Here is a 14798-nt window from a genome sequence, read left to right on the forward strand (position 1 = left end):
TTCTACCGCCGGTTCATCCCAGGATTTTCGCAAATCGTGCATCCCATCACGTCCTTACTAAGGAAAAGCAACAAAAAGTTCCAGTGGACAACAGAAGCTGAGGAGGCTTTCCAGGAACTCAAAGCAAGATTCACATCTGCCCCAATCTCACGCCACCCTCGCCCTGATTTCCCATACCTGGTGGAAACGGACGCCTCAAGCATGGCTATGGGAGCCGTCCTCTCACAAAAGGACCCCGAAACGGGCCAGTTACACCCTGTTGCCTTCTGGTCACGTAAATTCACACCCCCTGAACTCAATTACGCTATCACAGACAAAGAACTCCTGGCCATTAAGTCAGCCTTTAAGGCATGGTGGCACTACCTCTTGGGCGCCAGACACACAATCACAGTAATAACTGACCACCGGAACCTCCAGTACCTAAAAACGGCAAAGGCCCAATCCTCACGACAACTACGTTGGGCTCTTTTTTTTTGCTGAATATGGATACATGATTACATTTCGACCAGGGGTGAAAAACGGGAAGGCCGATGCCCTTTCCCGTATGGGGGTGGAAGAGCAAGGGTATCAGACCCCTGACCCAATAGCAAGCATCCCGGGTGACAAGCTCCTAGGAATCACAGCAACCATAACTCAGAAAGAATTACATGAAGAAATCCAAAACCTGATGAGTCCGGAGCAATTACAAGCGTGGAGTGCACCAGGAGAACATTACATGATAAAAGATCAGTTGCCCTACTTCAGGAATTGTTTATTCTTACCAAACCAAGAACGAGAACAAGTCATTTCCGGTTATCATGATACCTTGATCGAGGGCCACCCCAGAATCGCTAAAACCTTGGCCAAGGTAAAACGAAATTATTGGTGGCCCACGTGGCGTAAAGACATTATCCAATTCATCCTATCTTGTGGAGTGTGTGCTCAAAACAAGTAATCTAAGCAGAAACCGGCTGGGCTATTACAACCATTGGAAATACCACCAGCACCCTGGCACACGTTGTCCCTCGATTTTATTACTGACTTAAAACCCAGTCAAGGGTTTAACACTATTCATGTGGTCGTGGACCTATTTTCAAAAATGGCACATTTCATTCCTCTTAAGGGGCTCCCAAATGCTTCCACTCTGGCAAAGGTATTTCTTGAAGGCATCGTACGGCTCCATGGGTTTCCTTAAGTTTTGGTCTCAGACCGAGGTACTCAATTCGTATCTAACTTCTGGAGAAAATGCTGCTCTATGGCCCAGATCGACATCTGGCTATCCACCAGTCACCATCCCCAAACAGATGGTCAAACTGAGAGGACAAATCAAACGCTCAAGCAGCATCTGCGTTGCATGTTACACCAAGCTGAAGGAAGCTGGTTCGACCTATTATGGATAGCTTGATATGCTTTTAATAATTCCCTACACATCAGCACTGGGCAGACACCCTTTTATACCATGTATGGCAGGCACCCACGTACTTCTGAGTTGGACGTTCCTACAACCCTGGAAATGCCAGCAGTCAAAACCTTGAACAGGACCATTTCTCAAACCTTTAAAAGGGCAGCTGAACACCTACTTCAAGCTAAGAACCGCCAAAAGAAGTTTGCTGTTCAACACCGAGCAAAGGCCCCCAACTACCAAGTGGGAGACAAAGTCTGGCTGGCGTCTAAACACGTGTCCATTAAAGGAGGCCGAACTTTCCATCCACGATACCTGGGCCCATTCACTGTCACCTCTGTGATAAATCCTGTGGCGGTCAGACTAGCTCTGCCGTCAAACATGCAGATTCATCCTGTGTTCCATGTGTCTCTCCTTAAACCTGTTCAACCTGGGACCCGGGTAGCAATGCCACCACAGCCAGTAGTATACTACTTAGTAGACTGGAAGGGGTATGGTCCACAAGACAGGACATGGGAGCCTTGTGAGTACATATATGCACCTCGCTTGCTTAGATTATTTCATCAAAACCATCCAACCAAACCAGGACCAGACAGAAGAGCCACCTTGAGAGGGGCCTTGGGGGGAAGTGCTGTCATGATTCCTGCCCCTCATGTCCCCAGCCCTCCAAGATGTCAGGCTGGAGCCAGGCCACGATCACCTACATGGCCCTCAAGGGCCTCTCCATCCCTCCAAAGACCCACTTGGAGTCAGACTTGGCGCTTGTGGCACCAGACTCGCTCACTCCTATAGGATAACATTGGGGATTGGACTTGTAGTGCATTGATGGGGACAAGATGGATGCTTCCACATATTTCGGTTCCCAGAACTGCATGTGCGGTCTAGTCTTTTGGGTGTGGTTCAGCCCAGAGACACCTGGGATACCCAGAGACTATTTAAGCCACACCCAGGCTTAGAAACATGCTTTGCGTTTTCTGCACCTGCAGCGTGACACTCACCGTGTTCGGATCGCTCTTCAGTAGGCCTGCATCTTTCTTCTGCGCTCAGCTCCTGCAAGAACAAGAACACTGTTAGGAACAGCCTTACCTTGCGGCGCTTCTGCCCATCATTCATCGCTCCTTCTGTTCTGCAGGCATCTTCGGCGGTGTAATTCCCATCCCGGCACGCCGCTTCCTAAGGAAAAGGGAAAAGAACAGAAAAAAGGCATTAGTAAGCATTCTGCAAATCTTCGCTTATTTTTAAATACTGTACGAGCTTCAATTGCTTACCTGAATCCCAGCCGCTCTGGGGGAACTCTGTCTCCTGAACTTCTCATCCATCTGCAAGAGGGAAAAGACACTCCAGGTTAGCATGGAAACATCTAGAGGCGCTGCATACCGTGCTTACCCACCGCATTTGTTCTTCATAACCGGCATCCACGCTGAAAACCCGCGGCACCTAAAAGACACAGAAAAATAACTCAGTTCAATGCAAATACGAAAGGGGTGCATCGCGCATCGCACTCTCACTCAACTTCAGCGCTACTCATCTCAGCAGCACGCCGCCATCCCCCGATGCCAGCCATCATCTAAGAAAGGAAAGGAACGAAGGTAGAGAACTGTTCAAAAGACTCATTATACTTACCTGTCGGACTCTTGCCAGTGAAGTAACTAGGCAGCAACGAGCCTGCATCAATCAACGTGCCCCTGCGCTGAAAGCAGGACGGAGAGAACACTATCCAAGAAAACAAGGTGAGCTGTGGATCAAAGGGAAGGGTTGGACCCCGGTTAAGAAGGGGTTCAAGCACACAGAGATAATAGGGAGTTAAACTCTACCTATCCTGTGTTTCAGGCCCAGTCTCCAGTTGAATAGCCTCCAGGGAAGGGTTTGAGGTTGTAAGAGGTCAGAACAAGCTGAGTGACGTCCCCGTGGATACCAGGTGAGCGTTATCAAGAGTGAACCTGAAGGAGGGGTGCCGATAAAGAGGGGCAAAGTCTAAAGTCTCAAGAAACAGTGGGTCTCATTACGAGTTTGGAGGCAGCCATGGTGCTATTAGCCCCATGGCTGCCTCCAAACTCGGGTCCCGGTCTGGGTTCCTTGAATAAGGAATTACCGGGTCATTCCAACCATGGAGGACCCGGTAATTCCTCATTCAAAAAACCCATCCCCATTCACATTTGAGCCCCCATAGAGCTCAATGGAAATGGGGAGGGAGCTAATAACAGGCCCGTTATTAGCTCCCTGGTCCCCTTGCGGGACCTGCAAAGGACGTCTGGTCTGACCAGATGTTCTGAGCGGGTCCCGCAAGGGAACCTCGTAATAGGGCGGAATGGGTTGACCGGCACCGGCACCATTACCGGCGCCGTTAAACCCATTCTGGCCACCTCGTAATGAGGCCCAGTGTGTTGACAAAGGTCAACCGGGCAGAGGGATGTCCACGGGAACTGTTGAAAAAGACGTTAAGATTTGCGAAGGAGAGGAAAGCCATAGTGAACCCGGCAGAGGGAGGCTGAGATTCAAGAGGGGTCTCCGCCCGGAAGAGGGGGACCAAACTGTGATAAATCTACCCCCCAAGTACCAAAAGGAAGCAAACATTTATTTGTTATTACTGAGACATCAGGCGTTCGAAGGCAAGAGACTTTTGAGAATAAAGAGACTTGACCGTTGAGAACCTAATAGCTGAAACGGAACTGTTGCCTCATGCTGGGAAGGCTCGAGTGTGTGCTGCGCTCAGGAGACCCACCTAATATGTGCTTAAAACGTGGGGGAGACCCCTGGCAATCACATCCTGACCTATTATTTGTCAACATTTCTTTCTTTTGAAAACCCTATCCCACACTCTTTCTATATTTAGTTGTAAGGATTTGGCAATAATTATTTTTTAGTATAGGCCTTTTATTTTGACAAGAAGCCACAAGGGCGGCCTTATTTTGATTTGATGGTCGAAGCTTGCTCCTATCTAAGATTTAGGTTTAGATTAGGCGTTTTTCCAACCGGCATACAGTTTAATAAACACCCTTGAGCTGTGATCACTTGTGTCTGTCTTTACTGTTGCCACCATGAGTTCCTTACACTGGCGAAAGCCGGAACTATCAGGAAAAGCTGAGTCCTGGGCTCCCAAGATTGTCAAATCCTACTTACAGGGCGGCTTGGAATAGATGGTGCGACTTGTTTTTAGCTAGGGAAATGCATCCCACCACATTGGATGTGATCCACGTGGTAAACCTCCTAGTGAGTCAAGCCACACAAGGCAAGTCCTATCGAACGGTGAACATGGGCCACAAACAAGTTGACAGAGCCCCCATCGGCAAGCACGCCCTAGTAGACAGGCTGCTCAAGGAAGTGAGAGCTATCCGGCCACTGACCCTGAAATATTCACGCCTCAGGGACACGGATGACGTGCTCTTGCTTTTCCTGGGCTGGCCAGTCAACGATGACTTGACTAGGAAAGCTCTTTCAGTTAAGCTAGCGATGCTGTTGCGCTTAGTAGCCTGCACAAGAGTTTTGGACATGGGAGTGCTGGAGATAGACAGCAAGTCGTTTTCACCAGAAGAGGTTACTTTCCATGCAAAAAGGAGGACAAAAACCTCCATTAGAATGGCCACCTTTCCCGCTTTTCCAGAACAGTCAAAGCTATGTCCAGTCGAGGGTCTCAAAGTGTATGAGAAGAAGACTGCGCATCTCAGACCCACGGGGAGAGTCTGTTGTTCTTCGCACTCCGTAAGCCTTTCAAGACAGTATCCAATACCACCCTAGCCAGGTGTGTAAAATGAGCAATGCAGGAGGCAGGCATAGACAGTTCTTGCTTTGGAGCACATTCTGCAAGAGGGGCCATGACTTTCAAAGCTTTGCCAGCAGAGCTAAGTTACAAGACATCCTCAAGGCAGCAGACAGGTCAAGTGAGTCTACATTTAAAACCTTTAATTTTAAGCCTGTAGATCAAGTTGCCTCGTTGGTGGTAAGTAAGCTCTAAACAAGCATAATATGAGCTTCAGGTCTTGACATAGAATCCCTATTTTCATACTAACGTTCATGAAAATCATGATTCCATTAAAGTCACAGAGTGAAGTATTATCCCACCCGTTCAGTTTCTCAGACCTATACAGAGAGGGCGCAGGGAGGCAAGATATTTCCAATTTCAGTTGTTCCTCCCCCGACCTCTACCTTAAACTCCCTCCTCACCACCTGAGGTGCTTGATTCCGAGCCTGTCCTGTAGCAGGTGTCTTCGAGAGAGGTAATCCTTTTCTTTCTTTCAAGGAATATGCCTGCCTCAAGTAGAAGCCACAGTGTCCGCGTGTAGGCTGCAGCCCTTTTGACTCCTATCCTGGGAAAAGGCGGGGAAAGCCTGGAAGGCTAAAAAAACCTGTATCTTGTAGGTAAGGGCTGAATGAAGTGATGTGTGCTTCCGATGAAAGATAGACAGTTCAGCTTAGCTTCAGAATCTTGAATAGGATACGTTTCCAAGGTTCCATGTAACCGTGGCAGCGGAAGGTGAAAAGGTGACGGAGAGTAGCAATGCATGGTGCTGGATCATGAATGGAATTGCTGGGACACGTACGTAAGGCAGAGGACCGAAGAAAAATGTCAGAAGGCTGAGCGCCGGATAGATGAAGGAAGTAGAAAGCCAACCGGAGTAGCGAGCCAAAGAAAGGTAAATATAGAAAAAAAGGAAAGTGATACAACCTGGTGTGCAAGAGACGCAAACCAGGAAGTAGGGAGACAGGAGAGGGCGGGGCAAAGGCCGCAAAATACAAGGAGATACGGCCAAAGACGACAGCTTACTGCGAGAAAAGAAACACTCCGGTGTGGAACATAGAGAGGAAAACTGGAGAGCGTGTAGACTGTAACGGGAAATTAGCCTCACGGTTGCAACGCGCCATCTGCTGGGAGTACCAAGACTAAGTGCCTCCCAGCGGCGGCCATGATGAAAAAGACTAGAGCGATACGTTCGGACGTGATGGAAGCGTGGAGGAACAATCAATGGCGGGGTAATCACCAACGCTGCCACAAGCACCAATGACGCGGGCGCATGACAAGATACAGCAGTGCGACACAGCGGTAGTGGTGATTTCCAACCCACAGTTAACCTGAACTTTGTTATGATTCTTTTAGATCTGCCCAGACAGATATGGAGCCTAAACAAGCGGGTTCCTGAGAGCCATCAGGGATGAAGACACACAGTTTAGGGCTCCGGAGGCAGTACTTAGTTACACGTTTGCAGTTTTTGTTATACAGATTCGGGACAGAGTTACCTATCAACATGCTGCAGCGAGACCGCGAAAGAAAGAGGAAGTTGTGAGGATGCTTTGTGAGGTGGTGGCACAGTAATGCCGTGATTGGTGGACTGACACCCGTGATACTACCTGGGAGTAGTGGAGTTCTAAGTTCAAAAACTACATTGTCACCCAGCATGGTCATTTTTTCTTGTAAAAAAATGGCTGCTCAAGTTTTCAGTAAAGAAGAGAAAGCATAATACTTTGCCTCTGTGTCTTTAATAGAATCATGACTTTCCTGAACGTTAGTATGGAAAACCTGGCGCTTAGAGTGAGGTGCCAAGCCCCAGGTGAGGTCAATTTATCAGGCAAACTGTTGGAAATTCAACCAGGGTATCTGCACATTTGGTGGGAGCGGTACATTTAAGGACCCCTGCCCCATATATGGGGGGAAACACGCATCCAGCAAATGTGACCAAAAACCCAGGCGGCAGGCTCACAAGGAGGTGACACCTCTAAGCAACCCTGAGACCGCTTGTCCACAGTTAAAATTACCACTATACTCCATTGAGGAGTGGGCAATGATATCTCTACTGGACATGTACCATGACAAATAGGTAGCGCATACATTATTTGATGGATTTTCACAAGATTTCCGTATTCCTTATGAGGGTTAGACCTTTTTGATGTGGGAAGTTCCCACTGCCTCCAGTAATCATTGCAAAAATCTTGAGGAAAATACAAATCAGTCCAATGAACTATGAAAGCATTGCACAAAGACCAGCAGTGCAGGCGGATCAACTGTGGCTCGAACAAGGCAATTTTGCCAGAAAAAGACAAAATGGTGGGTAAGGAAAACGCATACCTGGTTGGAGGGAGCAGCAAAATGCATGGTGAGCATCCCTGCCCATTCTAGAAAAGTGGTGAGTTTCAGGGCTTGTGTTTTCTGGACAGAGGGTGAGTGTGCCATTGGGGGGAAGGAAGGAGGACGGTGAGGTTGTTGAGGGGCAGAAGCAAAGTCTACCCTGTATCAGGGCTAGAGCATGCACAATGTGGGTTGAGGAAGAGGATGAGAAGGAGACTAGGGTTGTGGGAGGGACACAGTCAATTCAAGTCTGGAACAAGGCGAGGGCTAGAGAATGTGGTTCGCCAAGACAGGGTGGACTCCGTGATTAGGGCGGATGGAGCAGGGGAGAGAGGGATTCCTGGGTTTTTATTGGCTTAGGGCTCACCAATGTGCAATACGACAAAGGCAAGAAAGGGGAAACGTGTGCAAATGAAGCCAGGAGGTATTTTCTTAGTGGATGATGTGCAATTGAATCCATGTGAAGAAATCTGCACACAACTCACAGCATTACCACAAGCCACTGATTCTCAGTAAAGGTTTATTCTAAGTCCCCATCTGAGCAGTGTCTCTTTGACGTGCCTGTGCGTTTAAATGCGAGTGCCAGTTTATGAAGAGCAGGGAGCAGCCTAGCACAACTAGCTGAATTAAGACTGCATTGGAGTATCTTGCTATCAGGAGATGGTGCGGCATCCCCAAATGAGCAGTAAAAAGTAGTCTAGTAATAAACCTTTCCCAGTTAATGCTTGGACATTTGTGGCCTTATACCAACCCACAGGTGATGGATTGAAGTGTGATACAAATTATTGGGTTAGTCTAACAAGATGCTAACAAATAAAAATAATAGTTTAGGGAGCACCGCCATGCTTTCCATTGAGATCCTACCAAGCATGGACATTGCAGAGCTAGCATCCTACCTACGAATTCCTCCAGATATGATAGAACTTTCATATAGTTTACTTTCTGAAGCCCAGCCAATCTGTGACAGCTTTGGACACCTAGGTATCTGACGGAATCTAGACACCACCTGAGATCAGTGGATCACTCAATCCAGGCTGTGGAGTTGCTAAACGGGAAACTCTCCGATTTCCTATGGTTGATTTATTATCCAGATAGAGATGATAACGCAGCCCAAATATTCACTAACAAGTTTTCTGCATAAAGCGAGGTAAAGACTTTGAGATATTAAATTCATAACCCTCTGTCTCTGTGTGCCTCCTGCAGCATATACATGTCAGGTGTTCATCCGCCAGGTGACAGTGGCACACATGGCGTGTACTGTTGGGCAAAGCGAAAGCATGGTGTTCGTACATAATATAGAGAAGAGAGCAGCATACAATAGCTGTACATTTATAAGAGCCACTCTCACAAGTCCAATTTACACAGCAATGAGAATAACTACGGCCCCTCTAGAAAGTCAAATGCTTTTTCTGCATCTGAAAGTACAGTGGCTGTGGGAAGGTCAGGATTAATACATTAAATTGTATGAATCAATCTGGGACAAAGCCTGATTGGTCTGTGATGGAAACATCCACCAAAAGAGGTTGTGCACTTTAGCTAGAACCTTAATATCTAAGTTGAGAAGTGAGAGTTGTCTAAAGTAGAAACAGTATGACTTGTCAATATTCATGAAACAGGTGACAGACATGTGCCTCTCTAGTGCACTGTGGGAACATCAACTCTGCTCTTTAAGCCTGAAAGACCTGCAAAAATGCAAGTGCCAGGATCGAGGCAAACCGTTTATAAAATTCTGGTGTCAGGCCAGCTGGCGAGAGTGCCTTACCCAGCGTTAGATCCTGTATGGCATCTTTGATATCCTCCACAGTGAGAGATCTGCCAATTCCCTGAGGCCATCCTCTATCTGTCCAGATAATCTCATATATGATTTTCAACCATTAGAGGTGGGTATATTTTGATAATAGGAAGTTATTGAAAGTAAAACATTCATTAAGTCCCTGTCCACAAAACAGCAATGTTTGCTTTCTCTCATCCCAAAAGTGGGTACCCTGTCAGCCTCCTTGCGTAACAACCATGCTTATGCTCTTCCTGGCCTCTCCGATTTCCCATATCTTTGTGTCATTACCTCCCTAGAGACCTATTTGATCTCTCATGGCTCCAGGCCACTGTACCATGCTATTTTGTCCCTGATTTTCGGCAAGTAGGACTCTTTCGCTACTCTTTTAAATTGCGTTTTCAACTTTCGTTCTGAAGTTCCCATCTCTTGGCTGATTGGTTGACTTCTGGACTCCTAGCTCCTTTTCTCTACATATGTCTTGTACATCGATCTTGGAAGACACCCAATACATTAATGGGCTAACCACAGAATCTTCACTAACTGGGAAGAATATGTCAACTGTTTTCCTGGAATGCTGTGTCACAGGCCAGATCAGTTAGTGTTTCAGAGTTAAATCTACAACCAGGTCTATTTAACCTATCCCAGGGCCCATGAAAGTAAGTGCCACTGGAAAGCGTTCAGAGAAACTCAGAACTCCACATCCACTATAGAACAGCGGCTCACATTTCAAGTTGCAAGACAATAGCCAGTCAAAAAAAGTCACCTGCCTCCTCAATTCCCCAAACGCACACAGCACCCCATGTTTTTTTCTGGCTGGGAGTCAATTATCACTCCTCACTGGCTAGTGGCATGTGAAAATCTTTTGGGCCTGGCAAATGTTCGGGCTATCAAGCCAATAATAGAGTCTCGTGCTCTTGTCATGCACAGAGAAATTATATGTATTCTTCCTATGATTCCTATGTAGAACTGCAGTGACATGTGGCACATTCATTGATGGAGTTTCGTATTGCATTGCTTTAGTAGCCAAGCACAGTCCGTTGCTGGGCGCGGCTGCTCTTTCAAGCTCCGTTATTCAAAACATTGTTGAACTCCCCACCTATGAGTTTATTAGAATCCAGATTTGCTGCATTTGTCAATCGCAGTATTAAAGAATTCAGAAGCATCATAGTTCAATGTAAATTATGTGTCAAAATGCCATGGACTGTTACATATCTCCTATCATCTCAGCAAGGCATGGATCCCCTGAAAAGTAACTGCTCTGTGAAATAGAATAGCCACTTCTTTGGGGTGATGGGAAAAGGATGAAAATCAGTAACGCTCTTGTTTATATAATTAATGCGTCTCTTGTAGAAACGCAATATTGACCTCCTATCTACACATGTAGGCTAATCCCCTTTTGATTTGTACTCAATTATCCACGCTGCTAGCATTCCAGGTGGCACACATAAAAGCTTCCATTAGTAGTTTCTAATGACCCATCAGTCAACAAGTGTGAAAGTGTTTTACAAAAGTATCATCTGAAGTCATTCATAGACAAGGTGTTAAGTTTCAAAGGCATCATGTGTATCGCCGGTGACTTGTACCCACTGCCTCCCAACCATCCTATATCCACACTGACCACCCACGATTGCTAGTGGCAAAATCCTTCCCTCATAACATTGTCTACCATCAGAGCAATATACAACTTATCGAATGCAAAACATTGCAAATAATAGCAATGATACATTAAATAATCAGTACCCCAACCACATTACGAAATGAGTGTGTGATTCACTCTGATGGAGTAGAGTTAACCACCATCTGCTAAGCTCCTTTACACACCTGCCAACGGGCATACAAAAAAGTAAACATAGTTGCCACATTTACAACGTAGCCGTCATCCTAAACAGCAGCAATAAGATCTAGAATAAGCAATCAGCACAACCATGATACAAAGGTCAACAGACAGAAGCAGAACGCCGCAGGGAGGTTCTGGGCTGTTCACTATTCGTTGTGACAAAGTTCATTGCCTTCTCCGATTTGGTGAACAAGGGTATACAACTCCTTTAGCATGAATGGAGATAACATTTTTATCTTTCTCTTCTCTCTTAGAATTTTATTTACAACCAGGGAGGACTTTCTTGCCTACTCTAAATCAGAGCTGAAGTCAGGGAAAATGAAGGCCTCTGTGTTATTATATTATGTGAAGATACACTTTTATGCTGTGCCAAGTCAACCCCATAGTAGTTTCAGAGTGCATTGGTTTGCCCGTGGAGTGGCATACTGTGCCCCGGTCATGGGCATTGAGACCATAGTCTGTTGGAGGAAAGAAAATTAGCAAGGTGTCAGGGAATGCTTACCGGGTTGGGGTAGCTTAAATCGCCTCTTCATGGAGCATTGTGGCAACCCTGCTGGACACAGCGGGGCCTTGCTGAGGTGCAGCGTTCTGTTCCCCGCATCCAGATGACTCGGCATCATACTAATACAATTTCCTCCATGGCGGACACTCCGCTCCAAGATGGCCACCACAAGCATAATGGCACGTCTCCAGGACGACCTACGACATCACGTCTCTCCGCCAATATAAGTAAATTAATCCCAAGACTTGGCGTCTTGCAAACATTGGATGTCAAGGACCGTGGAGCTCGAGAAGCTAATTTATGGACGTGTTCTCCAGGATTACAAACCTTCTGTTTTGTTATGTAATTACCTAACAAAACAGAAGGTTTGTAATCCTTTGTAAAAATAAGAAACAGTCTAATTAGACACTTTGTTATTTTGTTCATTATTTTGGGGACTGCAGTGCCTCACAGGTTTTCACAACCTACCTGTTTAGTTGGAATGGCTGAGTTCTCTGGTGCCTAAAAAGAGTCCTTCTCAAGGAATCCGCTTTCCCATTTCCAGGTAATCATATCTGGTGTGGCAGGGTGCATTGTCTTGATCTATAGCACTAGTATTCACACTATCCTGTATTTTCTCCACACAGTCCCCATTGCTGCTATCAACAATTGTCCAACATCAACAAACCACCTGTTCCACCCCCCAGCCCCCAGTTTAAAGACCCTCAGGGAGGAATAGGAACCAGAAGCTCGTGTGATAGAGTAGTAGAGTTCTGTAATGAAGGCATGGTATCAAACAGTAAGAGTGACCACAGTTCAAGGGTGTTTATTGAACTTCAATCGAAAATGCCTATCTAATCCTAAATCTAAAGATGGGAGCAAGCTACGACCATCAAATAATAATAATGCTGTCCTAGTCAAGTCTGTCAAAATAAAAGGGCCTAAACTAATACACCTATTGCCAATCCTTACATCTAATTACAAATAGTGTGGGAAACAATGTTAAGTAAAGAAATGTGTTCAAGAAATAATATGTCAGGATATTCAAGCCGTTGGCTTACCTTCCCCACATTTTCAGCATGGCATAAGGCGGCACATTCGAGTTTAGCACAATCTCTGGCTTCTCTAGTTCAGATCTCAATGCGTTGGAAAGTCATCAGGCTATCTTTGTAAGATGGTCTAGTATAAATAATATACCAGTCTTACAGTGCTAAATCCTCTGTTCTCCAGTTTCCCCAGAAAGGCTTTCAGAAGGGTCTGGCTGTATCATTATTTTGGGCCCAATGGGCAACAGTCAGGGCTTTTAGGGCACATTGGAAGGAAGATGAGGAAGACAAATTGGTGAAAAGGCCTTTAAGAAACTTTTCTCTGACAAAACCTTTACCCCATACCCTGGCATGGGATCTTCCTCAGCTACTTAGGTCATTACAGGAGCCCCGAATTCCTTCTCCTGTGTAGGAGGCTTGGCAATACCTGGATGTCAAGAGGATGGCACTGGTGTAACTGCAGAATGTAAGGTTCCAGAATAAAAGTTTGTTGTTTACATTTGTGTCTTTGGGAGTGGGCAGGAAGGCAACTGTGGTATGAATTAACCATTGGATTAAAACAGTCATTGCAACGGTATATGCAGTGGAAGGATATCTGCTACCAGAATAGATCCAGGGGAGGTCTACCAGAGGCATGTCAGACTCGTATGCAAATGCTCAGATTGTCTCCCTGCAGGATGCACGTAGGGCTGCAACAGGGGCAGATCCCAGCACCTTCATCAAACACGAAAGACTGAATGTGGACAGTTAGGCTGTAGGTTCAGTGGGAGCATTGGTTTTGCGGTCTAGATTTCATTGAGTCAGAACTACTAGAACATTGGTGTCAATAAACTGGTGGTGTGGTTGTTGCAGCATACATCTTGGTCATTGTGATTTGTCATGGACCTCTTCCATCATTTTAGAGTGGGTATATCTCATAGGTAAGTACTGGGAAGGGAAGAGACACGTGGAGTTAATGAGTGGATTACTTACTGCCAATCTTCATTACTCCGAGTTGCACTCTTTCTCGCCGCAGTGCTGATAACCTGCCTCGTCCTCACGGTATGTAGAAGGGGCCTTGATCCTACTAGGGAATACGACTTGGGATTATGGTTTACTGGGGGTCATATACCTCCTTGGGGAAAAGGGGCAGACTAAATACATTTGGAAATGGGTCCTGTCATGGACGCCTGTGCCTCATAGTTAAGTATTGTGATATGGGAATAGTAGGGCTAGGAGTAATTAATATTACTGATAAGTGATAAGTACTTTTCAACATTTTGCATTTCTACCTTCTGGAGACTGTAGAATATGGATTTTGAAGTAACTTCTAAAATGAAATGAATGAGCTGTAATAGATACATACACACTCAAAAGTGATATAAAGCATGAGTAGGATTTTGGTATTCCTGGATGTTATTCATTGCCAACTAAAACTGAACCTTTACTTAAACAATTCACGAGAAACCAGACACCACAAGGAGGGTTTCCCATGCTTTATGAAAGGCAATATACCATGAGTCTGCCATCTGTGGCTCCCTATACATTTTGGACTACAGCTCCCACAACCATTCATTATGCTGACCAAGGTTGATGGGATTCACATTGCAAAGCATCTGGAGAGCCAAGGGCTGCAGACCCATTTAATATTCCAATACAATGTTCAGAACATTTTCAACTCCTAGCTAGATTCTCTGCGGCCTTCTGCCACCCTCTTTTTGTTGTACCTGCCAGTCTTCTCTCGATCATCTCTCAGCACGTTGAAGCAATGTGCCCTATATAAATACCTATGCCACATGCTGATTTGCCTTCAAACAATTTCAATAGAATCTTACATATGCCTTTCTGAGTGTATTTCTAATGTCAGTTCTTGCTTTGGCACTACAATCTTTTTCTTTTGTTTTTTGTTTTTGTTTACGTGTTTTATTACTCTTAATGAAAGATATATAATTATGTATTGCAGGAAAGAAATGGCAGAAGAAATCCGGAAGAAGCTGGAGAATTACAAAACAGCCCCCTTTGATGCACGATTTCCTAGTGTGAGCCAGACCAGAAATTGCTATCAGAACTACCTAGGTAAGTCAGGAAATATAATCAACGAAAGTTCCCTTATATGTACTATCAATGCCAGTGAATCGGAGAGTGCTAGGCTCTACTGCCCGTTGCCCCTTCTTGTCAATAAAGCCTGGAATCTGGCTATCATCCGTGACCAACATCTCTCCATCATCCCCAAAACAGTAGC

General features: G+C 45.7%; 1 protein-coding gene across 1 annotated transcript in view; it reads left to right on the forward strand.

The window, feature by feature from the left end:
• Positions 1-14798, forward strand: part of LOC138452561 (cytochrome c oxidase subunit 6B1-like) — a 153813-nt gene that overhangs the window by 42124 nt on the left and 96891 nt on the right. The window contains exon 2 of the mRNA XM_069604998.1: positions 14520-14632. Within this exon, the coding sequence (XP_069461099.1) occupies positions 14520-14632 (113 nt within the window). The remainder of the gene's footprint in view (positions 1-14519; positions 14633-14798) is intronic.

This window comes from Ambystoma mexicanum, chromosome 1p (genome assembly GCF_040938575.1).
Source record: "Ambystoma mexicanum isolate Mex_15411 chromosome 1p, UKY_AmexF1_1, whole genome shotgun sequence".
Taxonomy (NCBI): domain Eukaryota; kingdom Metazoa; phylum Chordata; class Amphibia; order Caudata; family Ambystomatidae; genus Ambystoma; species Ambystoma mexicanum.